This window comes from Apodemus sylvaticus, chromosome 14 (assembly GCF_947179515.1).
Source record: "Apodemus sylvaticus chromosome 14, mApoSyl1.1, whole genome shotgun sequence".
Classification (NCBI taxonomy): Eukaryota; Metazoa; Chordata; class Mammalia; order Rodentia; family Muridae; genus Apodemus; species Apodemus sylvaticus.
In genome coordinates, this window is record NC_067485.1 from 63,490,073 (window position 1) to 63,514,870 (window position 24,798).

Here is a 24,798-nt window from a genome sequence, read left to right on the forward strand (position 1 = left end):
GGTGCTTTTTTTTTTTTTTTTTTTTTTTTTTTTTTTTTTTTCGTACATACACTGCTTCTGATGAAGTCTGTGAGTCAGGCTGTTTCTGAGCTCCGATAGTTTAATGGAAAGATTTATATACCGGCTGTATTATTTACTTTGGGAGGGGAGGTGGCAGTATAAGGGTATGCTAATTAGTAGGAGATTTTGGGGGGAAGGGGTGGAATATCAATTTTTATTGCATCACCTGTCAGGAGTGTCCAATCAGCGTTGGCTTTAGGGGAATTAATTGATGAAGGTGTCTCCGGACGAGCTCACTTCACTCTGTCATTTTATTTGTAGCTAAAGCAGCGGCGGGAATAGCAGCTGCATTTCTTTTCTCTTTCTCCCTTCACATTCCATTATCATAGTGCTCCAATGGAGAAGGAAGGAGTAGCGGGGCCCAGGTACTGATCCGCATCGAGGACTCAGACCAACACACTGGCAGATCTGAAACCGGATGGTCTTTTCCCTCTTTTTTAAAAAAACGAAAACCAAAAAAAAAGCGAGAATCAAGTCAGTGTAATTTCATGGGGTTTTTCTCCCCCCTAGTAATTCGCCTAGAGTTTGGCACTCCCTTCGCCGGGAATAACAGTCTTTGTTATTTTATTAGCAGGATGCCTTGAGACACACGCAGCATCTGGCGGAGGATTAACATACATACATGTGTATGTATGCGTCACGTATATATTTACTGCAAATGGTGGGGATCATTTAGTGCCCGAGATGGGAGACCTGAAGTCAGGTTTCGAAGAGGTGGATGGCGTGAGGCTCGGCTACCTCATCATTAAAGGAAAGCAAATGTTTGCTCTCTCCCAAGTCTTCACAGATCTGCTGAAAAACATCCCGAGGACGACCGTGCACAAGCGCATGGATCATCTGAAAGTGAAAAAGCACCACTGCGATCTGGAGGAGTTGCGGAAACTCAAAGCAATCAACAGTATCGCCTTCCACGCGGCCAAATGCACGCTCATCTCCCGGGAAGACGTAGAAGCGCTCTACACCTCCTGCAAAACCGAGCGTGTGCTCAAGACCAAGCGAAGGAGGGTCGGTCGGGCCCTGGCCACAAAGGCGCCGCCGCCAGAGCGCGCCGCCGCCGCCGCCAGCCCCCGCCCGGCTTTTTGGAAGGACAAGCACCAACTTTGGCGGGGCCTGAGCGGAGCCGCGCGGCCCCTGCCAATCAGCGCGCAGTCCCAGCGTCCGGGCGCCGCCGCCGCCGCGCGCCCCGCCGCCCATCTACCTCAGATTTTTAGCAAATACCCGGGCTCGCACTACCCGGAGATCGTTCGCTCGCCTTGCAAACCCTCTTTAAACTATGAAACTGCCCCGCTCCAGGGAAACTACGTCGCCTTCCACTCGGACCCCGCTTATTTTCGGAGCCTGCTGTGCAGCAAGCACCCCGCTGCAGCCGCCGCCGCCGCCGGGGCCACTTGCTTGGAGAGGTTTCATCTGGTCAACAGCTTCTGCCCGCCTCCCCACCACCACCATCACCACCACCACCATCATCATCACCATCACCACCGGGCCCAGCAGCCAACGCCGAGTCACCACCCCCCTCACCACCACCGGCCGCAGCCCCATCTAGGAAGCTTTCCCGAGAGTTGTAGCAGCGACTCCGAGTCCAGCTCCTACTCCGACCATGCAGCCAATGACTCGGATTTTGGCTCCAGTTTATCCAGCTCCAGCAACTCGGTGTCCTCGGAGGAAGAGGAGGAGGAAGGAGAGGAGGAGGAAGAGGAGGAGGAGGAAGAGGGGGGTAGCGGAGCCTCCGATTCCAGTGAAATCAGCTCCGAGGAGGAGGACTCCTCCACCGAATCAGACTCCAGCTCCGGGTCCAGCCAAGTGTCAGTGCAGAGTATCCGTTTCAGGCGCACCAGCTTCTGCAAGCCTCCCAGTGTGCAGGCGCAGGCCAACTTCTTATACCATCTGGCCTCCGCCGCCGCTGCAACCAAACCCGCTGCTTTCGAGGATGCCGGCCGACTTCCCGACCTCAAGAGTAGTGTCAAAGCCGAGTCGCCAGAGGAGTGGAATCTGCAGAGCTGGGCTCCCAAAGGGGCTCCGGTGTACTGCCCGGCCAGCATGGGGAATTGTTTCCCAGAGATAAGAAACGATAGGGTATCTGAGATTACATTCCCACACTCTGAAATTTCCAATACTGTAAAAAGAACTGACCTGACAATTAACTGCCTGGCAGAGGGGGCCTCTTCACCTAGCCCAAAGACAAACAATGTATTTCCACAACAAAGAATACTCCGAGAGGCTAGGAAATGCCTACAAGCAACTCCAACTACACACTGTGCAGAAAACAACACAATAGCTGCTAGGTTCTTAAATAATGATTCTTGCGGAACAGCAGCAAATTCAGGCAAAGATTCCAAAATCCCTCATTGTCCTGAATTTGCTACGGATTTGCCCTCTCCTCAAACTGATCCCGGAGTGGATGCAGCAACAGCAGCAGCAGCAGCTAAAGCTGAGAGTCTCTGCACTGACATGGGCGACAAGACATTGCCATTTCTGCACAATATTAAAATCAAAGTAGAAGACAGTAGTGCTAATGAAGAGTATGAACCTGATCTTATTACAAATAAACTAAAGTGGGAGTGCAATGATACCGAGGGTGAGTTTTACAGTATGACTGAGAAGAAAGAGGAGGACGCCTTGGTACCCACAGCCAAGGAAGGTTTTGCATGCCCTGAGAAAGAAACGCCTTCCTTAAATCCACTGGCTCAGAGTCAGGGCCTCTCATGCACTTTAGGATCTCCAAAACCTGAGGATGGGGAATATAAATTTGGTGCCAGGGTGAGAAAAAATTACCGGACACTAGTACTGGGCAAACGAGCAGTTCTTCAGACACCTCCAGTCAAACCAAATTTGAAATCAGCTAGAAGCCCTCGTCCTACAGGTAAAACTGAGACACATGAAGGAACACTGGATGACTTTACAGTTTTAAACAGACGCAAAAAGGTAGCCAGCAATGTAGCATCAGCAGTGAAAAGACCATTTAATTTCATGGCAAATTTTCCTTGTCCACCCTCACTCATTGTTGGGAAGGATGGGGATTTGTGGCCTGCGTATTCCTTAAACACCACTAAGGATTCCCACCCTCCTCACAAGGCCCATCCTATATGGAAATGGCAGCTGGGCGGCTCTGCAATACCTCTTCCACCTAGTCACAAATTCAGGAAATTTAATTCATAAAAAAAATGTTTTGGAAGATATTTTCTTGAACCCTATTACCTTCCTTTTGTTGTAAACTGCACAGGATGGCTTGTACCAAGTCCATTAATGGTGTTACACCCCTTTTGGAGTCCTGGTTTATCGCATTTTGAAGACAGAAATCGGATTACTTTTTTTCCCATTGCGGGTTTTTTTTTTTTTTTAGGGTGGGGGCGGGGTGGGAGAAGGGTTGGTTTACATACCACAGACTACTTCAGGCTAAAGACTCAAGTAAAACTCAGTTATTATGGTAGAGCTGGAACACTTTACTGTTTCAATGCTAATAATGCACCGGTACCTCAATTCAACTGCTACAAATAAATGTCAAAAGGTTGAATAATAAATATTACAATGAGCCATTAAGTTTATGCACTAGATTTCAGACCTGAAAGTGTAACTGGTATTCAGTGAAAGTTTGTTAGGTTACATGGTTACACATGAGGTAGCAAGAAGTTTCTGTGAGCCCAAATGTAATTTTCTGGAGCTCTTATTTGGGGGTGTGTGTCATTTTTTTTTTTATAAAAAACAAATACAAAAACCCTGATTCCCTTTCCAAGAGTAGTTGCACTTAACTTTTTTTTTAATGGAAAGATTGGGGTATGAGTCCTGATTGGATGCTGATTTAAAAGCTGCCTCTTGTGTGAGAAGTAAAAAAAAAAAAAAAAATATGTTTTTTAAGGATGTGCTTTTTTTTTCTTTTTCTTTTTTTTTAACCTTTCAGTCACTCCTTGCAATTGGAAAAGTCCTTCTGTGCTCTCACCCAAACATTTAAATTAGGGTGACTCTTGCTGTGCTCCTGCTTGTCTTCTGATCTGAAGATAACTCTTCAAGCTTTCAAAACAATTAAAACATTTCTCTTAATAGCAGGATGTTTAATGGTCTAACTCATCCTAGTGACCAAGCAGTAAACACAACCAAGAAAAAGAGTTGTGACACCTAAGTGAAACATAACTGATTTCAGGGCTTTTGGTATCAGAACTCAGGCACTTGGATTTTATTACCTTATGCTTTTTTCTGCATCTCTCTAAACTTCTGTTTCAGGCCATCCTGTGTATAGAACAGGAGAATTTCTACTGCAAGTGACAATCAGAGGTGACTATCTATATTTGCACTTAAATATCAAAGTAGTTCCACATGCAAATGGTCTCCCCCTTGGTAAGGCCATGCTGGTGTACTGTGTTGTAAAGATGAGAGCAGTAAATCAAAATTATGGAAATTTGCACTGTTGAAAAGCATGCTTTAGCTTTATTTTCAATTAAAAACACTGTTTAAAATTCCTGGTTCCATACATTTCTACTTATTCCAGATTGAAGAAGGGTTAACAAGAATGAATGGCTTTGTTGACATTTTCACTTGTAATGTTTTTGCCTGAAAGAAATGCATTTATTGGGTGCAGTGTTTTGTGGTAATACTTTGTGATGAGACCAATCAGGTTCTGGGCATAACCCTGGCACACTTCCTTCCAAATAACAGAAAAACTTTCAAACTTGTTATAGAACAACTATTAAAAAAGTTTCATATTTAAGAAAGTAAAGCAAAGATCAGCTGTTATTTTGATGAAAGTTGAATCTAGTAATTCTTGGGTCACCAAATTATGTATCTTAGATCCTTGTTATCTTTAGTCTAAGAGGTTGCATCTATAGACCATAAATCACAAAGCAAAACAAAACACCAATGAAATGTTTACTGTGTGAATTTAAATCATTATTTCTCATGGAAATTCAGCTATTTATTTTCCTTAACCTTTTCATTCCTACCCCCCCCCCTTTGAAAATTTCCTTTTGTCTATAAATGTTTCAGATAGTTCTGGATGGCCTCAGACCTAATTACTGTGTGTGATCTGTGGTTTTCCTCCTGTTGTAAAGGACAGAGGCTGAGAATACCCGCATCCAAATACACGTGGATGGAGTGAACGGATGCTTTGAACTGCCTTCCTCTCCTTGAATGTTGCCAGATGTAGGCTCACTGGATTTTTTTTTTTTTTTTTACTTTATTAGAATTATAGATATGGTCAAAGTAAAAACTGGGGGATGTTATTCTTGAATTCATGTTTGTATATATTTCCAAAGACTAGTCCGTAGTATTCTCAGTTAAAAGTCCCAGAAATCTGAACTGGTTTCTGAGCTTGAGTCCTTTCCTCTTTGGAAGGCAATGCAGAATTTGGGGGCAGTGGGTTGTCTTTATAAAGAAAAACAAAACAAAACAAAGAACAAAAGCAAAGCAGTCTGTAAAAAGTATGACACCCACACAGGGGAAGTCTGTAATTTCCACTCTTTAATTAGTGACAAGAAGAGAAAGTTCAAGTACAGAGACTACTGCATTTAGACCAGGGTGTTCCTTGGTGGCTACAGACTGGTACCAAATTATAAACTGAGGATCTATTTCAAGTCTACAGACCATGAGTGTGGAAGACTGTAAGATGGAATAAATACAAAATAAGACAAATATCCCATGGAATTTTGGACAAAATATGAGGCTCCAGCTTGGACACTTGGTCCCTAATCCTCAGAGTATCGAGAGGTTCAGCTTCTAGGAGCTGCTAATGAGCAGAATGGGGTAGGCAGGCTGAGTGAAGCCATCAAGAGGGAAGATTGTGAGTAGTCAACATAAATTTTATCCCACGCTGTTCCTGTAAGACATCAGCCACAGCAAACCCTGAGTTAGGGGTTTCAAACTCCTAACTAGGTATATCACCTAGTCTCAGTGTGCAAATATAAGGGGATCTTTCCATTCCAAGTAGCCCTCAGCTGGTTTCCCATCCTGCTGTGGGAATTAGTCCCAGAACAGTTTATTTTATTTGGGGTTGTTTTATGATTAAAGACAATTCCTAGGTCTTTCTCAGCTGCTATAAATGTCACATTTGTTCAAAAGTTAAGCCTTACTGAGAGAAAAACAAAAGTTACCTCCATTGACAGGTTGAATTTTTACATTTAAATGTTTTCAGGGTATAGGTTTGTTCCTTTAAATTCTCTAAGACTCTAGGGCCACTGATTCCTGTGTCTAAATTAGCTCAACAGACATGGGGAAAGTGTAAGAGAAATCCCTTTCTGTGACTTTTTGGTGAAGCAAACTTATTCCTGGTAATTTCCTGATAAGCCTGTGAAGTGAAGATTTAATTGTTTTTTAAGGAGTTGTATGTGATTTCTTTCCTAGTCAGGTTATCTGACTTTATAGAAAAATACAGCTTTCCCCTGCCCCTAACTATTTACTTTTTAGAATGGGTGTTGCTTTCTATTGCCTTACTTGATTACAGTGGAGTAATCTCAATAATGGTTGTTTATTTGAAAAGCAGCAACAAGGAGCCCCCACTAAACAGCCATAACACAGACTAGATGGGCTGGTGTGTGGATTTTTATCTTATTTGTGTCTGGGTGACTTTCAGTGGTCTAGAAACTCCTCAAAGTTCTTACCTAACAAGAATTAGGCTGGAAATTTCTACTGCTATGAGAATGGGAGTTTTGTCTGCACACAGGAAAAGATGTAGGTGAAAGTAATTCCTCGAAAGCATCGTTTTTCTTTCAAAGAAAACAAAAATACTCCACGGTAAAATTTTCCTTAAAAAAAATAAATAAAACAGCACCTATAAAAGAAAGAAATGTGACTTTTGTTTCACCTTGAAAACATCTTCCTGCTGAAAAGGATTTGTGGAGGGAGGGATTTCCCAGGGCCTAAATAGGAAGGAGGAGAAAAAAAAAAAATTCAAGGCTCCCTATCAGCTAAACTCAGTAAATTGGCAAGGAGAAAACAGGGAATCTACTTTCTGGAATCCTCCTGTGACCCTGTATCCCTGTATTCCCCTTTTCCCTGTGAGGAACAACTGCTTTCCCTCGGGCTTGGGTTAGGGTTTGCTCCCTAGGCCAAAGGGCATACTGCAGACTAGCCTGGGGCTTGGGTACTTAAGGCCTATCCAGGAGGTTGGAAGGGTCGCATTTTACCTGTTTGGCAGGCCCTCTTTTGCTTTAAAAAACGGCGAAGGGGGGTGGGGGGAGCAGCTATCAGTCTTTGCCCATGCTCTAGGCCCCTGCTACTCTAGCTCCTTTTCAAACTGTGGAGGCCTCACAAGCTCCTACTTTAAAAGGCCTGAGATGTTTTGCATGAAGCCCTCACAATAGGGGTTGAGGGAATTGACAGTTTCAAAAACAAGGCCTTCAGTCCTTTCCAGCTGCCGGGCCCGCTCTCCCGCACCAACTCCTGGTTCCTCTCTGCTGGTGGCGTCCTCGGCTGCAGAGAGCCTCCCTTCCAGCCCTCAAGCCCGCGCTCAGGCCGGCCCCACCCCGCCCCCAGGCTGTGTTTGTAAACAGGGGTCAGTGGCCAGGGGCTGCTGGCTGGCGCGGGCTTCAGGCCTACCAGGGACTGTGGAGCCGGCCAAAGGCTGCAGGCGAGGGGCTGAGGGGGGTTTCCGACCCAGAGCATCCCTGGGCTCTTCGACCAGGGCCACCATCATCACCAAAAAGATGTTTAAGTGCCGCCATTTTGCACGGTGGCAAACAAATTTCTTTGTGACTTTTTTTTTTCCCGCCCAGATCTTGCTCTCTTCTGAGCGCGTGATGATTTCGCTCCTCCAGGCAGAAGAAGAGCCTGCACCCCAGCTCGGTCCTGCGCTGCCTCCAATGCAAGCGGCCACAAGGCCGAGAGAGCAGAGGGCGGCTGGGACGCCTAGGGCCTTCTCCCCATCAGAGACTGGACTGCTTCCCCTCAGTTTGCACTTCTTTTGTGTGTCCTGAAGTCATCTCCCATCCCTGCACTGGCGGGCTTGTATTTCTTACCTTCCCTCCCAGGTCTCATCCCCCCTCCCCAGGCAAGAGGCACCCAGCTCTTTCTTTGCATTGCTTAGCGGATTCCGAGGCCTCCAAAATGCGCTTGTGAGAGGCAAGTGGCAAACTGGGCCAGCGTGGCTGCGGGTCTCCTTTTGGGAAGAGGCTCAGGAGCAGTGTGGGGAGGGAGCACGCTAGCCAGGCCCTGTGCGGGTGCGACTCCTAGAGTGGGAGCAACCTGGGGCAAGGCCTGCTAGCTTTGGCTCGGTGGCTCCCATCCCTTGGAACCTCTTTCAGTGCATCTGCAAGTGGAATGGTGACCTGGAAACGGGAAACGTGAGACAGTGACCTGGAAAACCACCCTCGGCTGGGCGGCTGGAGCGCAGCAATGCAAACAAAGCTGCTACTGGGGAAAGAGGGGAAACAGAGGTGCTCGGCGCATAGGTCACAGGAAAGTGCAACAAGCTTGCTTTCCCCGGGTGTTTAAAATGCAGCCCCAGTTGTAAAGTGTGTGAAATTACGCACTGGTCTCTTAAAGAGTGCCTAATTTATAGTAAATAGCAAGGTCTTTGTAAATGGCTTTATTATGTTGTTTCTTGTTAATTGTTGAGAAAATCCCCATTGTTGAGTGTGAAAGGCTTTATGAGCTAACCTGGTCCTCAGCGCAATCAGAGGGCAGTAAATGGCCGCTCGACCTCCAAGGCCTCACGCGCGAGGGCCAAGAGTACTGCGGGGACTTCTAGAGGTGCTTCCTCGGCTAGGAAAGAAAGTGACAAGACGATCCAGCTTTTAATTAATGACAGAGCGTGGTTTGAACTCGCAAGCACCCAAGAGCAGCTGGCAGAGTGCGATGGGGAGGAAATCTGGCTAGCCAGGGCTACCCAGGACCCGGGGGAAGGCCGGGGCCGGGCCTAGGCTCCCCCACCCCGGTCACAGCCCGCAGGGGGTCGTGCCTCGACCGCAGGCTGGCGAGCTCGGGGCGCTGATTGGAGCCTCGCTGTGAGGCCTTGGATCCGGGCTTTGTCTCCAGTTCTTCTCCAGCCGCATGAAGTGCGAGCGCCGGACCACCGTTCCGCCTCGGCTGCAGGACCTCTCCAAAGCCGGCCTGGCTGGGGAACTGGAGGGTCTTCAGGCTGAGCAGGCTCCAGGGACGGCTCCAGGCCCCTGCCTGGGCCTCCTTGTCTTTTGTTTAAAGAGCTCTCTCCTTCCCTCCCTCTTTTTTCTCTCTTATTTGCAGTGACACACACAGTCTCTTCATTAGAAACCTGCAAGGGATTCAGAAAATGAGAGACAGGAGAAAGGGGTTTGGTTCTGTTTGTTTAACGTGGAAAATAATTTCTTTAATCTAAGATGAAATGTTCCTATCTCCTCTTCCGGTCAGCTCCCAGTCCCTGTCCAGCCAGTTAGGATCAAGAATCTGAATGGGCAAAACCAGGCAGGCGCTGGGTTCATTTCTAGAACTTTGAGGATAGAATCCCACGGGCCCTGCTGGCCCTGAAAGGGCTGAGGGTCAGGCAGACAGTACCTCCAGGGCTCGGTCCTGCGGCCTTTCCAGGGACTTGGGACCTGGTGGGTCCAAGGGAAAAGCAGCTGCCTCCTGTCTTGCAACCTTTCTCGCTCTGACACTACAGCTAGAAAAAAGCGAATTTCTTCTTGAGCCTACACTGGTGTCAGAAATCCTGGCTTGGGTGGACTGTAAGTGAGGGTTTGGACATTAGCTGATGCAAATCACAGGGAAATGCTAATTCCAGTGCGGGGAGAAAACCTGAATTCAGCTGTCTTCCTTTCCCTTCTTAGATGGCCTTCTGCTTGGTGCACTCTCGCTCTCACCAAATTAGCTATTACGTGAAATCCCTCCGGGTTTAGAGCACTTGTTTCGCGGATTGGCGTACAACCCATATTAACTATGCACTTTCTGCTATTCCTCTTGTGACTGTCCCTGCTTCTTCCTTCTTTGCAGAGAGTATGATGCATTTTATTTTAGTCAATCGATGGCGCACAAACACTGGGGTAACGCAACCCACACATCTGCGGTGGAGGCTGTTTTCAAAATTGAGTTTAGGGATCAATACTAAGTCGGAATGCTCCAAATTGCATGAATTCACCAAATTCAAGCCTTGGGCTTCCAAGCCCTTTTCCTGAGTAATTAACACACTCACGGTTAGAGCTGCGCATCCACACTTCCTGCCTCTCTCAAAACAGGATGTTTGCCTCCTGTGTATTTGGCTTTACCTAAAGATCACTCGGACTGCTTTGAAAAACAGGACCCCCGAATTTGTGGTGCCAAATCCTGTCACCACCCTTCATGCTGATGTCCTCACCTTAGTTTTCTAAGACCTAACAGTAGCACTTAGAAGCCGGTCAACGGTTGCTCCACAAACCTTCACCCAATTTAATATTTCACTTGTAAGGGAACAGCCAACACTCGGCAAACAGGGTTTCTAGATCTGTGATGTTAGAGTTACAATACATGCCAAGCAATACCTTGTTTGTTTGTTTTTGTTTTTATGGCCTAGATCATAGCTACATAGAGACTGGTGTCTGACGAGGGGGGAATGGACAGCAGTTGTCCCTCTGTTGCAAGGCTCAGTGAGTTTATAACCAGAGACACGGGTAGCTTCTGAGCAAACCTCAGGAGAACGCGCGCTCACATGCACACAAACATGTCTGAAAGAATTAGCTAAGAGAAACAACCGAAGAATCTAGTCTTTTAGAGCATTAGAATATTCGAGTTTCGAAGCTCATGTCTGGGTCTTCCTTCAAGTTAGGTGTCTGGAACAAGACAGAAGACTCATGTTCTGTCCCAGGAGGAACTGGAAGTGGAGAAAAGCTTTGAGGTTCTCCAGAAGGACCCATTCTTCTCACTGGTGCTAGCAATACATCTGTGTTGGACCCTTTTGGATAAAGACTTAGCAGTCAGTAGACTTAGACCCTAAAATAGCAGCAGCTTAGCAAGGAGCTACCAGATCTGTTAAAGCTTTCCCAGGCCGGAAGGTGGGGAGGAAGCGAGGGAAACAACCGTTTGTGTGGATGCAGGCCTCTGTCCAAGATGACAAACCAATGGATTCCTCAGAGCTCTCCTGGAGGGTCAGGAAGCAGCAAGCGGAGACACTGGAAGGCTGGAAGAGAATTTCCATCCTTAGTGCTTGCCTCCTTTAGGTTAGCTCCAGGGAAAAACTCAAAGCCTGTGGTAAGTGATGGTCAGTGGTGAGGCACAGCATGGAAGAGGGACTGTGCCAAACTTAGCAGCCACCTTGCCCCTCTCCTGTGGAAGTTAGATATCACACAAATGCGTGGGAGTTCTTAAGGCTACAGCTTGCTCTGGCCTTGAAAGGGGAAACTCCTCCATCTCTGAAACACCCTGAAGGGCCTGGACTCCTGGATCTGCCCTTCCAGATCGGGAAGAGAAGCATGATTCCCACTCATCCTCCTCAAGTCTCCTGTTTTTCCCCCTCCCTGCACATGAATACCCTGATTGTCAGCAGGGCGAGTGTCAAAGGATGCTTTCCTTCCTCTGCACTGGGTCCAAATGTGCAGTCCTAAGGAAGGCCAAGCTCTCCGATCTTTCCATGACCACGCCTATTTGAATGAAAAACTGTGTGCTACAGTAGAAATTGCCGAGAACAGGCTTATTCACCCTTTCTGTCTCTCTCCCCTTTTTCTCTTCTCCCAGCCTCTTAGCTCCCACCATCCTTTCCCTACCTAACCCTCACAGTCAGGTGGAAAAAGAAGAAGAGAGCTGGACTCACACCAGAGTCGAGAGAGGCAGTGTGGTGGAAGCTGTGGTCTCTGAAAGACCAGAGCATCCCAGCCTCTTGGCTCTCGGATGCTGAGTATCTGCTTGGGGAATATCCCAGACAGCTTGTACACCAAACCCAAAGAGCTCAGTCCCATAGACGCATGGCCATGGGGCTAACGCCGAGTGCAGGGCCAAATGCAGATGTACAGAGGGGCTTTTAATTTTGTTCCAAGTGTTACATATCATGTGGCAAATTGGCCTTCAGAAAGCCAATTTTATTTTATTTTTCTGTTAATAATAAAAGAGTTCTTAAACAAGTTTAAAGTATGTGATTGAGAATTAAGAGTGTACATCTTTCTGGCTTGAGTGTTTATCTGATTTTAAAAAGTGGACCAGTACACTGCTTTTTTTTTTTCATAAGGAAGTTTTTGTTTTGTTTTGTTTTGCTTTATAAAGTAGAAGAGTTTGGTTAACATTAGAATTGTTCAGTGGTTCTGCTGTTCACATGCTTTTAAGAAAAAAAAATACAAATATTTAAATCCTTTAGAAATCCTTTTGCATTTTTAATGGATCATGGATTTTAAAAAGTAAGCTAGGAAATTAGTCATATACTCTTACCATCTTCTTGATAAAAATTATCTATGAAATGTCCACTTTCCCTAAACTATCAGCATTTCATATTATCTTAAACATTTCAACCTGTGTTTGCAGTTGTAATATGAGATTATAGTAAAATACAAGGGAAACATAACTCATTTTGTGAAACCAACATGGGGAGGAAGTATTACTTATTTTGCAGGTGGTATAGCAGGCTTTGTAAAATCTTGTCATTTGCATCAATCTCTTGTTGGTCTGACCTGGTTGAGATCTGACACAACAGAAGGATTTCCAGATAAGTTGGAAGCATCCTGACTGTGAACTTCCCACATCTCTCTGACCTGAACTTTAGTGTATACCTCAAGACTGGTCTTAAACGTGATCTTCAAGGGAGAGAAAAAGTGCAAAAAAACAAACAAACAAACAAAAAATCAGGAACCTTTGAATAAATACCGCTAGGACCATTGAATCCAGTTACCTGCTATAATGTGAATGGACTCATTATGGCTGGCTGAGCCCTTGACGTGGTTTCTTCATTCAGGATCCTGGCCAAAGGAATAGCATGTCAATGTGTAAAATTCTAGCCAAAGATAAGCCATTACAATGGAAATCGCAATGTGCAAAGTCTCATTGAAGCCAATGAAATTGAGTGTAATATCCATACAGCATTCTCATCTGCTTGCTCCAGGATTTAGTATGCAGCTCTGCACCGAAATGAGATTACGCATATAAAATGCCAATATAGAATACACTGCCCAATAAAACATTAGAAGAGCAACTTACAGCCCGTAGACATGGGCTTTACTTAAATTTGAACTTCATATACAAAATAAGCCACAGCCCCATCAGAACACTAAATCTGCACCAGACCCTGGGTCTGTTTTTTCCTGCTTCTTTCTGCATGGCTTTCCCACCCCCTCTCCTATCCAAACACAATTCTTTTAAGGGCACTCTTCAAATCATCCAGCAATTCCCAAAGGGAACCCAGGAGTCTCTTAAAGTGCCTTTCTAAATTAAAAGGCCCCAAACAATGTAAGTGCATTTTTGACCAAATACATATATTTGTATGTGAATGGAATTATATATATGCATATACCATATATACATGTATATATTAGAAAGCATTTGGATCTGAGAACCTATGGTTTCATAAAAAATAAATAAATAAATAAATAAAGACCAAAGGCACCAAAGAGACAGACACCCCCACAGTGGATTACAAGGTTATGGGACAGGTCACTAGGAACGGGAAATAAAACTCAATGTTAGGTTTGGTCTGTAAATTATGCGCCTTTCAGGAAAGGGCGTTGAAGGTCTCTTCACTCAAGGGGTTTTTTCCCATCCATTTTGCTATTAATTCTTAACTCTTGGTAGGCAGTTCTTTAATGAGGGTGTTTGTGGCAGGTTAATTTTCTCCAATCTACTAAGCTCCTCATTTTCCCTTAAGTGTGCTGCTGCCCAGAGCTTTCAGAATTGTCCATACTAGAAGAAAACAGAATAAACACGCTGAAGTTGCCTGGGTGGGCTGAATTAAAGGCGTTCTGTGGACAGATAAACAGAGGGCCCCGGACATTGGGGAGTGGGAGGGTAGGAGCCAGGCTGGGCTGAGGGCAAGAGGGAGAGCAGTCGGTCTTAGGAGAGCGATGACTCTAGGAGTGTAATATATTAAATATTGCAGCGATCGATTTCAATACCCCAAGTGGACACGGGAATAAAAATTCACCAACAAGCTGAAGTGATTAGGAATGCTTTGTTGCGAGGGAAAAAATGTGATTTTCTTCAAATCCTTTTTGTTCAGGTTAGAAGAGGCCTAGACAATCCAAGTGTAAGCCCCAGACTCCCGGTTTCGGATATAACCCTAAAGGTTAGTCATATCTCAATGGTACTTCTGCACAGTGGAAAGATGAGCTGTGTCCCAAGGAGGCTTAAATAGCAGCCACACTGATGGGCTGGTGACTCCCAAATCAGAGAAGAGGACAGTTTGGAGAGCTTTCCCTGTGTTTAGTCTTTGTTTCAGCTCTGGGACAAAGCAGTGCCTTGTACAGTTCTTCTTTCATTAAAAATCGAGGGGGAAAATACACAATACAGCTTGCGGAAGGTTGGACTGCTATACCAAGACGTGAAAACCACATTTCCTGTTATGCGGAGAAAAATATTCTCAGTGTCATTCTAGGAAGGAAAGTATGAAATTCTCATACACATAGACACAGATAGCTGCTACCACACACCATTTTATGACTGGTTTCCAAATTGAATAGGACTCTTGCATTTAGGTACTCATGCCCCGTACTGTTCTCTCTCTCCAAGTCCAGGAATCTGCTTAGGGATTTGGGGTAGTCATTGTGGAGGCTGCTTGGAGCAGGGGGATTGTTTTCAGTCACAGACTAATGGGCAAAGCCCGGGCCTTACACACTGGGGACAGCAAGTCTGCTGCGAGGGACACACTGCTGGATGCCTGCAGGTAGCAGCAGCCACTACTGCAGCTGCCTCCTCCTTCAGTGTGGCCCAGCTACAAATCTGGGGAAGAAATGCAGCACTATACAAAGGATTTCTTTAATGAGGAAGAGTTCCTCAGATGGTGTGCTGGGGATGCTGGGGCACTTCTCTTTCCCCCGTAAGAAGCTTTCTCTTTACATAGTTCTTTATGTGATATCCGGGCATTGGAAATGCACACACACACACACACACACACACACACACACACACCAGCACCCCTTGATAACCCAGACACAACATCTATTAGAAGGTCTGAGTCAAGCAGAATTTCTCAATTGGATGGAAGCAAACCTCTGACTCCCTGCTCCCCCCCATCATACTTCCCCTCCCCCCAATTCTACATCATCAGTGGTTCAGTCTTTTATCCATCACAGTGGTGACTAGCTCTCACTTGCAAACATGGCCCTAAGGACCAGCTGTATTTCTGTGAGAGTACCTCGTCACCATGGAACAGACCAGGCAGGAGAAGGAACCCTAAGCTTCTTCATGTCTTTCAATCTAATTCGGGCTGAACATGGTGGGTTAAGGCTGAGACTGGTTGTGTGACAGAGCACTTAGGTTCCTGCAGCTTGAATCTCCCAGGCTTTCTGTGAAGAGCAGGGTAGCTACAGGGAGGCTATTATGCCCTATAAAGCTGTTTATCTCTCTTAAGCTACGGGGCTCCTTCCTCTCTTCAGGTTGTGTTCAACCAGGTTCAGGTGTGAAATGTCACTCAGAGACGTGACCTTGAGGAGGTAGTGACTGAGACCGGTGAGCTCTTCCTGAATGTGGGGAGGACTGAATTGGGGGACATTTGGGTGAGAAAGAGCTTGTGCACTGGTGTGAATTCCGTCTTTTACTTTTGTACCCTGGACCCTTTCTGCTTCCCCTTCTTCTCGTCTTCCACCATCTTCCTCTCTAGTTTGAATCTTGTAAGAAGAATATGCACAAGACCAGGACCTGCTGAGGCTGAAGCCAGACCTGACTATGCCTAGGCAGATAGCAGAGTCCTGAGATTTCTGGTGTTACTGGACTCTGGAGTACTCTGGAGAGAAGGGATCTCCCAGGGGAAGACACGTGGTGGGGGCCTTTAGTCTCTGGTCACTGAGGTACACCTACTGAGTGCAGGGCCAACACTCTTGACCGAACTCTCCAGAGCCTGCTTGGTATAGGTACCTGTTGCTTGAACTGTCTGAGGAGTCTTTGGGTCCCTAACCTATTGTAAGTCTTGGGCTTAGGTCAGGTTCCCCCTGGGGGCTGCTGGATTCACCTGTCATCATAATCGCTGCGGACAGTTCTTGACAAACCTCCACAATACGTGTCCCCCCCCCCACACACACACACAAGGGAGCTTAAGGTTCACTGATCTGTGTGTTGAACTTTGCAAAACTGCAAATAAGCGAGAAAATTTGTCTATTCTTGTGACGGGAGATACAAGTTGGTACTTAAAGTGGAAGGAGGAGAGAGGGGGGTAGGGGGGTAGGGAGTCTAGCCAAAAGCCCCACTGTAATCTCCAGAACAATTTCATTTCCTCTGCAACACCCTGGCTACCCTGGCCCAGGCCTCAGAAAGGTCAAGGAGGAGATGGATGGAACTGAAGGATGGGGTGGGGTGGGGTGGGGTGGGGTGAGGGGCTAAGCCCTCAGCCAGGTCGCAGGTGAGAGCAGAGCAGGGTGGAGCGGAGGCAACTGGAAGGAAGGCCGAGGGACGGGGGAGGGGCGGAAGCCTTTGGCTTCTTCCAGAGGGGTTTTTTCCTCTGGAATTCGCACAGCCCGCCTCCCGGGCGGCTTGCCGGGCTCTCCCCCGCCCCTTCCCGCCGAGCCGGTCGCAGGGAGCTCGGGTTTCCAGCCGGCTCCCGGTCCCTGCAGGCCTTCGGCTCTCAGCTCGCTGGGAGAACAGGCCTTTCCCCGCTTGCTGAGAAAGGGAAAAGCGCGTGCGGCGCGCGCCTCGGTGCCGGGGGAGCCGGATGCTCCCGGAGATGCTCCGCCGCCCTCGGCCCGCTAGCTAAAGCTGGTCCTGCGGAGCCGGCTGCAGCCTGGGGTCCCGGGTCCGGCCACCAGCCTCCGAGATCTCCATGCCTGGCGCCGCTGCTCGGAAGCCCCGGGTAGCAGGGACAAGCAGGCCGCGGGAAGCTTTCCCTCCGTTCTCCGAAGGGGAGCCTGGAATTGTATTTCATTTTATTTTTGAAATCTTTTACTGTGCATTGATCGATCACGACCCACCCGAGAGTGGCTCCACCTTCTGTCCCCACCTCTGCGGCCTTCACTTGTCACCTCTGCTCGGAAGTGTGCGCGGTAGACGCGCGGGCCGTGTGCGTGTGGCCAAAGGGTGCTGCAAGCGCCGGTAGCCCGAGCCTGCGAGGCTGGCTGTCGCGTTTGCATGGATCCCGATCTGAGAAGCCACAGTTAGAGGGTTGATTCCTGCTTCCTTGTCCATAACCCTGTAGGGGAAAGTCGCCATCGATCGCTTTTCCCCTGACATCTGTCCCTGCACGTCTGCCTCCCTGCAAGGAAGTGATCGCAGGAGCCGGGCTTCATACCCCGCTGCCTTTAGGGAACTGAGGATAAAGGCTCGAGTCCTCCATGAATTAAGTTGATTATTAATTTAGGCTGTTGGGAGCTGGTAACACTACAGACGCCTTCAGCTTTGGGAATTGTCTCGGGGCGGGGACCGAGCACCAATGACCCAAGATTGTGACTGAGTGAGTTCTGGGCAGAGTGAGTGGGCAGAGGAGAGAGCTTCCTACTGAAGCTTAGCTCTTCCCAGTTCCCAAATAAATTCTTAGTTAACTAGTGTAAACACATCAGTATTATAAGATGGGTGAAGCCGGGTTGGATGTGGGGCCATGTCAACTCAATCCCGCCCCGTGATACTTCCTTAGATGACAAATAAGCACGCTTACAACACGAAAATAGAAATGTAACATTCGACTGGACGAATTAATTTTTGATGGATTTACGGCATGATTTTTCTTTCAGGAGGTATTCCTTGCTTTTTTTTTTTTTTTTCTCCTATCCACAGTGAGGTCCAAAGACAGAAATATAAACAAGCTCTCTGCCTTGCGGAAACCCCTTAACAGTATCTCCCAAAGAAAGATCAAGACACTTTGTGAATTTTCCCCAGATAATGCCTCATATTCCGAATGACTGATCAGAGAACTCCGGTATTGTTCAATAAAATGAGAGGAAGGCGAGTGACGTGGGAGCCGAACAATGGCGTTTCTGAATCAGTTTGCTTGATTGACATTTGGGAGCTTCAAGACCGCAGGGAATAGGACTCATTACTGTGAATACACCAAAACATCAACCGAGATTAGAACTCTAGATCCTGTTTTAATCCCATTTCAGCCTAAATTATAGTGGGAAAATATAAGATCCAAGAGAAGAGAATTACGGCAGCATATACTGACCTAAAGTTTTAATTGTAGTAAAGGGGAAATTAATGTGTGAAGCTGGAGTACTTTCCAACAGTTTCAGGACTAGTGCTTCAGCAGGAAGCTTGGATGTGGTAGGGTAGGGTCTAAGAATATTTATGTGGTATAAACGACTTCATACTTACTTAGGGTGACAAGTGTCTGGAGAGAGGTATCGCAAGGCTTTCTTAACTTTGTACATATGAGAAAAACATAGCCCTTTCGGTTGTTAAAAGGCAGGGCCATTAGCAAATTCATGGCGAGAAATAACTAGACATTTTACAGCTAGAGTCTAAATATCCATTGTTATTTGGAAGACCTTATTACTTTGGAGAGGATTTTTATATTAATGCCAAAAGTTGTGCTAACACTAAATTTAGCCCAGGAAACTGCAGTAGCTGTTTCTCAGTTCATGTTGGAAAGGGGGAATGTGTTTTGCAGTCTGTTTTAATAACAGAAAAGTGTGAGCTAATGCAGGTTGTGGGTTTGATCAGAGTCTGGTGTTGTGGCAACCACTCTACAAAAATTTTGATTCTTTAATGGAATTCATCTTCAATCTTAGAATCATAAAATACTGATGGTCTTAGGAATTGTGTATTAAGCAGAGGCAACTTACAGTAAGAAGGCAAAAAGCAGTAATAAAAAGATAGGAATATTCTTGTATTTTAGTAAATTACAGCAAAAGAAAATGTAATTGGACATGAAAATAGAGCAAATTTATTACAAATAATAGAACAGAAAGGTTGCTACATGATATAGCTTTACAATCAATTTGAGGGGGTGGGCTTTAATAAGAAACCTCTGTTGCATGGGAACTGGGAATTGTATGAATTATTTTTTGCATCAAGAAGGGACTAAAATTAATTATTAGGAGCTCAGTAATCACCAAATAAACTCTGAGGTTAAAAACAGACGACTATCTTCATGTTCAATTATACAGTATCAATTACTAATACAACCGATGTTTCAGTGTCTCAGATACCATCTTCTATGAAGATACCTTGGTATTAATTAATGACTTCTTTATTCTCATTATTCACAAGGAAAAATAGGGGTCGTGTCACATTAAAATTAAGATTATCTTAGTTTATCTGGGCTCTTAAACAAAAAATCATTCAAACTAATTATATTTTGAATTAACAGAGGTAGGCAATTTATCGCTTAACTTTTTGTGTCCAAAGACAGGAAAATAAAGATCAGAAATAAGCAGAGTTTCATTTTAAAGGCAGAAAGAAGCAAACATGTCCTGACTTTTGCAGTATTTCCCTTGCTAAAGGGGGAATGAAGGAACTGTAAAAGACGTGACTTTGCAAAGTCAAGTCCTTTTTAAAAGACTTGGATCGAAATTCTTGCTATGCAACAAGGATTCAAGTTTGATTAATTTTCTGCAAGCGACGTGACAGCGGTGTTTTAAAAGATTAATTAAAATTGAAGTGATACGGAGCAGGGATCCAACCTGCAGAGGCGTCCCTGGCGCCTTGGGGGGGTGGGGGGGAGACTTTGCAAGCCAGTCCCAAGCCCGAACTACCGGCTTTCCCGAGCCTGGGACGCAATTCCCCGTCTCCTGGAGAGGAACGCGGAATTTGGCAGGGCGCCCGTCTGGCCGCCTGGCATACCGAGCTGGCCGCCAGCTCTCGGGGGTGGGGACGGGGTGTGTCCCCCGGAACCCGCGGCGGAGAGAAGTGCTAGCGCGCTTTTAGACCAGCCAGTGAGGACCTGGGTCAAGCCAAGAGGCGGGAGGGGGCTCCCCTAAGCCTGGAGCTGACAGCCACAGGCCGAGCTGCTACTCCAGCGGCTGCACCTTCTTGGAGACACCCTGCTGGTACGGAACCCTCCCCCAACCCGGCCGAGAGCAAACGTGCTGGAGTGCACGGAGCGAGGATGGCAGTCTGCGGAGATCCGTGCACAGGGCCGAGGCTGGGGAGAGCTCGGCCGCGCTACGGCTCCTGGGCCCAGATCCTGGACGAGCAGTGCTGCCTGGTCACCTCGGCCACGGGACCCGTAGTAGCCCTTTGCTGTGCAACTGCCCTCCCCTCCCCCGCAGTTTCCCGCTCTAGCTCCCCTCCCCCACCCCACATCCTGCTCCCCTCGCTTTACTCCGCGACGCCTTCAAACGAGTAAGAAATTAAGCCGAATACAATTGTAACTGTACTCAGGGAGACACAATCGCCCAAGCCCTTGGGGTCACGCGCGGCAGAGGGGCGATGCGGGTGGCGCCGCCAAGGGTGGGGTGGAGAGGGCGTTCGTTTGCAATCAGACTCCTGGGCGCGACACACAATGTCCCATTCTCCCCTCTGGGGCTCTGGGGTCCACACGAAGAGAGGCTATGCTGGGACTTGCTGCCGGGACCGTGTGCCCAAGGTCCGAGGATGTCCTCTGCGACCTGCGGCAGGCGCTGTGGGTTCAGGGCCAAACGAGTCCCAGGGGTTTCTCAGCGCCTGGAAGTAGACGTGGTCTCTCTAACCCCTGGCGTCAGTCTTTACGCTTCCTCTTCCTGGAGAACCGGGAGGCGGCGACGTGGAAAGAGAGGCGGGAAAGCCCGCACCGAGCTGCACGAGTCAAGGGGCGGTGGGGCTCGGGGGACTCTAAGGGCGAGAACTGCGGGTCGGAAGCCCGGCGACAATCCCTTCCCCCTCCACGTGCAGCGGGGGGCACCTCCTCCCCGGGGAACCCACCCAGCCGCTTCCAACCTGGAGAACAAAGGGTCTGGGAAGCACGGTCGGGGTCGGAGAGCGGAGGTGGAGGGATGCAGGAAGGCGGGCGGTGGGGGCAGGGGAGGGCGCCTGTTTGCACTTCCTCTCCGGGCCGAAGGACAGAAAGCTCCACGCAGCTAGCGCCTCGATGAGGCTGTTTTTTAATCTAGAAGGGCTCAGGTTCCTTACCTAGCAGCGGCACTCGCGCCCTTCCTCCCCTAGGGTCCCCACCCCCTCCGGGGACCGAGGCCTGGAAGCCGCTGAGCCCGCTGTGCCCTGGCGCGGGAGGAACCGCGAGGCAGCAGCGCCCCCTGCAGGTGCCAGGCGTCTCCGCAGCCTGGCGCTCCTAGACTCTTAAGGTGGAACCGCCTGATTCTCCGTCACGCTCATGGCTGCGAGTGGAGGTGGGTAGTTCCCTCCTCACCCTCATGCGCAACGGTACCCCAAGCGAAACGGGCCTGACGGTCCAGAACCCCGGAGTCTGTCCCTCACTGATGCTATTGTCTGGTCCTACTATCTGCAGGACCTCTTCTGTGGATGCCCCACTATGGATCGACAAGTCACGTTGAAATTTCCCTGCAGTGTAAGAGGATTGCCTAAATCCCGCTTCAGGGCGGAAAGACCAGAAGGCGTTTCTGTAACTGGAAAGCAAATCTTTACTTTTGTTTATTAAACGTAAGCGACCGTGAGCATAGGATGAGATCTCGGAATCTTCTCACTCCCAGCAAACTCGTGGACAGGTGCACGGATAGAGGACTGGACCACGCGTGCAGCCTGTGTAGGATCCACGTCTTGTATCTTCAGAGACCTCTGCTCGGAGTTATCCTATGTTTTATTTACTTTTCTTCCCCCTTCCCTTTCTTGAGCCGACTGATAAACATGAGAACTCTTGCAAGTGTCCTCCAGGAGCACCAGCTTCTTGGAGGAAACCCCATGAAATGAGCAAGCAGGGTTCCGCGCGGTCTCAGTCTAGTCCTTCTCGGTCGGCACCTGGGAGCCTGGGGCTGCAGAAGGTCCCTGGACTCCGGCACACCCATGACCCGGGAGCGGCGGAGGAGAGCCCGGACTGGAGCGCACAGGGCTGCTGGCTTAGAGTGTGCGGATCATCCACACCGTGGGAACTCCCCTCCCCCTGGGCACCGGGCCTGGGATCCGCCCCGCGGGTGGGAGGCCGATGGTCCCTGGGGTGGGTGTTGGCGCCGGAGAAACCTAGCACGCGCTAGGCAGCTGCGGGCAAAGCTCGCCTGGGCAGGTGCCTCCGGGTCAGACCCGCCCTGGGGGTTGCAAACCGCAAGCGAAAGTCGAGAAGGGCAGGAGCTTGCCCACTAATCCGTTTTACACTGTGAAAACCGCAGGCCTGTCGCCTAAGAGGCCACTTTTTAATTTGGAAGCACATGGAGGGGGAGAAAAAACAAATCAACATGCGAGCACACTTCCTTTTCTTTTTTTCTTGCCGTGCCTCTCCTCCCCCCACTTTTCAACGAAAAAGCTGTCCTACTGGTAAAGAGTGGAAATGATCTGCACTTTGGATTGCAGGGGAGACACGGGCACATAGGGAGCCCGGCGAGTCACCGGAGGCCACGTGCTTCAGGCAAGCCCCATCCAGTGTTCCCCCCCCCCCCTGCTGTGACTGGAGGGCAGTGTGCGACATTTGGGTGTCAGCATTCCTTGAGAGAGCGCCTGCTCGGTCGGTGGATCTGCCGAAAGGGTAGGGGATTGGGTTAGCAAACCAGAAGAAACACGCACACACTCACGAATGCTCCTCAGTGCTTTCCATGGGAGAACCCACTAAAGTCTCTAACAAAACTCAGTTTACTGTGTACGGACCTGAGGTGCTCAGGCTCCTGGAAGAACAGGCAGAGGAAGGAAGACAGTAGGACGGATGGGGAAAGCCGAGGGTCAAGTGGGCAAGCTCAGGATAGTGGATCCCTTATTCCCACGTTCCTCGTGTAAAGGTCCTGTTTAGGAACTCTCCCCCACCACCCAGATATGTGCTAGTGGTGATAGAAAGGGAAGGCAGACAAACGAAAGCCTGGAGGATGACCTTTATTTAATAAGTAAAACTCAGATAAATTACTCGGTGAAATTGTGCTGGGGTGGGGGTGGGGGAAGAAGGAGTTCTTTGAAACCTAGAACACTTTAAAACTCCAAAATTTTGGAGGGGCAGAAAGTCTTGTAAAACGTTTGTACAATTGAGACGTACTGCTCATTAATTCATTTTGAAAGCTGTTGTGGGGTTGAATGAAGTCTTTCTCAGCCCCTGTGAGAAGCTCAACTAATTTTGATGCAAAGCAAAATTGGGGTAGAAACTTCATTAACAGAAAATGTGTATAGAACTTTATAGTACTTGGGTCTATTTCTAGGACAAGAGATTTTTTTTTAAAAAAAATTAAACGAGATAACTTATGCTTTTGTGACTCCGGCCATGACTCCGTATTTGCTTTCCCACGTGTGAGGGCGCACAGACCAGTACATAAGCTTACCTGATTTGTCTTCTAGACCTGTGTTTCGATTTTCACTCAAGTTGGAGACCTACCTTCTTTCTGCCTGTATGCACTTTATTAAAGATCGTCTGTTAACAAATAAAATGACCTTCTTTGCTCTGAATTAATTTCTTTGCAATTAAAAGGGAAACAACATTATTGAACTGTTCAAAGCCATGTTTTTGTATCAAAGTATCAAAAGATATAGAAAGGTATGTCACAGTGGTTCCAAATGTTCAGAAGAATGGCTTCCCCATGTGTAGTCATGTTTTGGTAAAGTTACATCATAGTAATTGAGAATGACTAGCCAGTGTGTGTATCCAGAAGGGTAGGCTTATCCACTTTGCTCTATCCCACCAACAATTTAAAACTATCTGGTTTAAATTACTTAAGTAATGCCCACAGGAGGAAAAAAGGCTTGGAAAATTAGAAACTATGCAGTTTTTGTGTCTTGGGCCTTTTAGGACGTTTTAATTAAATTTAATTTTTTGCTTGTGGGGGTAGGGCTAGTGATGGACAAAATTCGAGAATGCATTAAGAGGTCTTGAGAACAATGTGATTATTTATAAAATTATTTCTCCAAGAAACATTTTAGTGAAACTGGACGAATACAGATACAATTAAGTGCTTTCTCTCCAAAGATCTTTTTTGTCCTTTTCACAAAGATGAGACATCTGCTCAAAGAACTCCGGCTCAGGTCCTTTCATTTGTTCCATAACAGGAAAACCAATGTTGGCTTTCTCAGGGCATCCTAGTTTATCAGAAGGGACGATGCCAAAGTCATACGATAAGCATCACTTTCCCTATCTCTTCTTTGTCTACATGAGATTCTATCAGAGGAAATATGCAAGAATATTATATTTGCCTCAGACGCTTGAAAATACAATACACTATAAAGTACCAAAAATGTAATTCCAGCTTGACAATATCTTAGAAGTGGCCCATGCATCTCTTTTGAAATGACTTTAATAATGACTGGCTTTAATAATGTCAGGGAGGAAGGATTTCAATGGCAGGCAAGCTGTGATGAATGAACCCAAGGAACAATGGAGCTATTGACAAAACATGCTAACTTTTAGAATTCTATCTAAATTATTACTTTTCTTTCCGGTGCAGAGGGAGACACGCAAGTGTATCAATGTTCATCAAACTCGGGGTAATAAAAATGTGAGTGGCAGTCAATGGCCTGTGACTGTAATATGCTTGTTAGTGTAGGTGAGTCAAGGCGCGGGGGCGCTTGCTCTTGCTTAAGAAAGATCAGTGGTCCACAGTTGAGGTGGGGAGTTTGCAGCAGACGGATGCCCTGAAGGAGACACAAGAAAGGAGGCTAAAAAAAAAAAAAAAAGAATAGAGCAGATTCCATAATTAAAAAAGATTTGTTTTCTGTTTTAGATTTTGCTCCCATCAATTG

General features: G+C 47.3%; 1 protein-coding gene and 1 long non-coding RNA gene across 2 annotated transcripts; both read left to right on the plus strand.

Moving 5' to 3' along the window:
- Positions 1 to 657: 657 nt before the first annotated feature.
- Skida1 (SKI/DACH domain containing 1) lies at positions 658 to 3,376 on the plus strand. The gene has a single exon (XM_052156754.1). The coding sequence runs from the start codon at positions 745 to 747 to the stop codon at positions 3,214 to 3,216; it is 2,472 nt and encodes an 823-aa protein (XP_052012714.1). The 5' UTR covers positions 658 to 744; the 3' UTR covers positions 3,217 to 3,376.
- Positions 3,377 to 20,983: 17,607 nt separating this feature from the next.
- On the plus strand, positions 20,984 to 23,511 carry LOC127665082 (uncharacterized). Its single transcript, XR_007973314.1, has 2 exons — positions 20,984 to 21,308; positions 21,428 to 23,511. It is a non-coding gene; the product is annotated as an uncharacterized LOC127665082 (long non-coding RNA).
- The last annotated feature ends 1,287 nt before the right edge of the window (positions 23,512 to 24,798 follow it).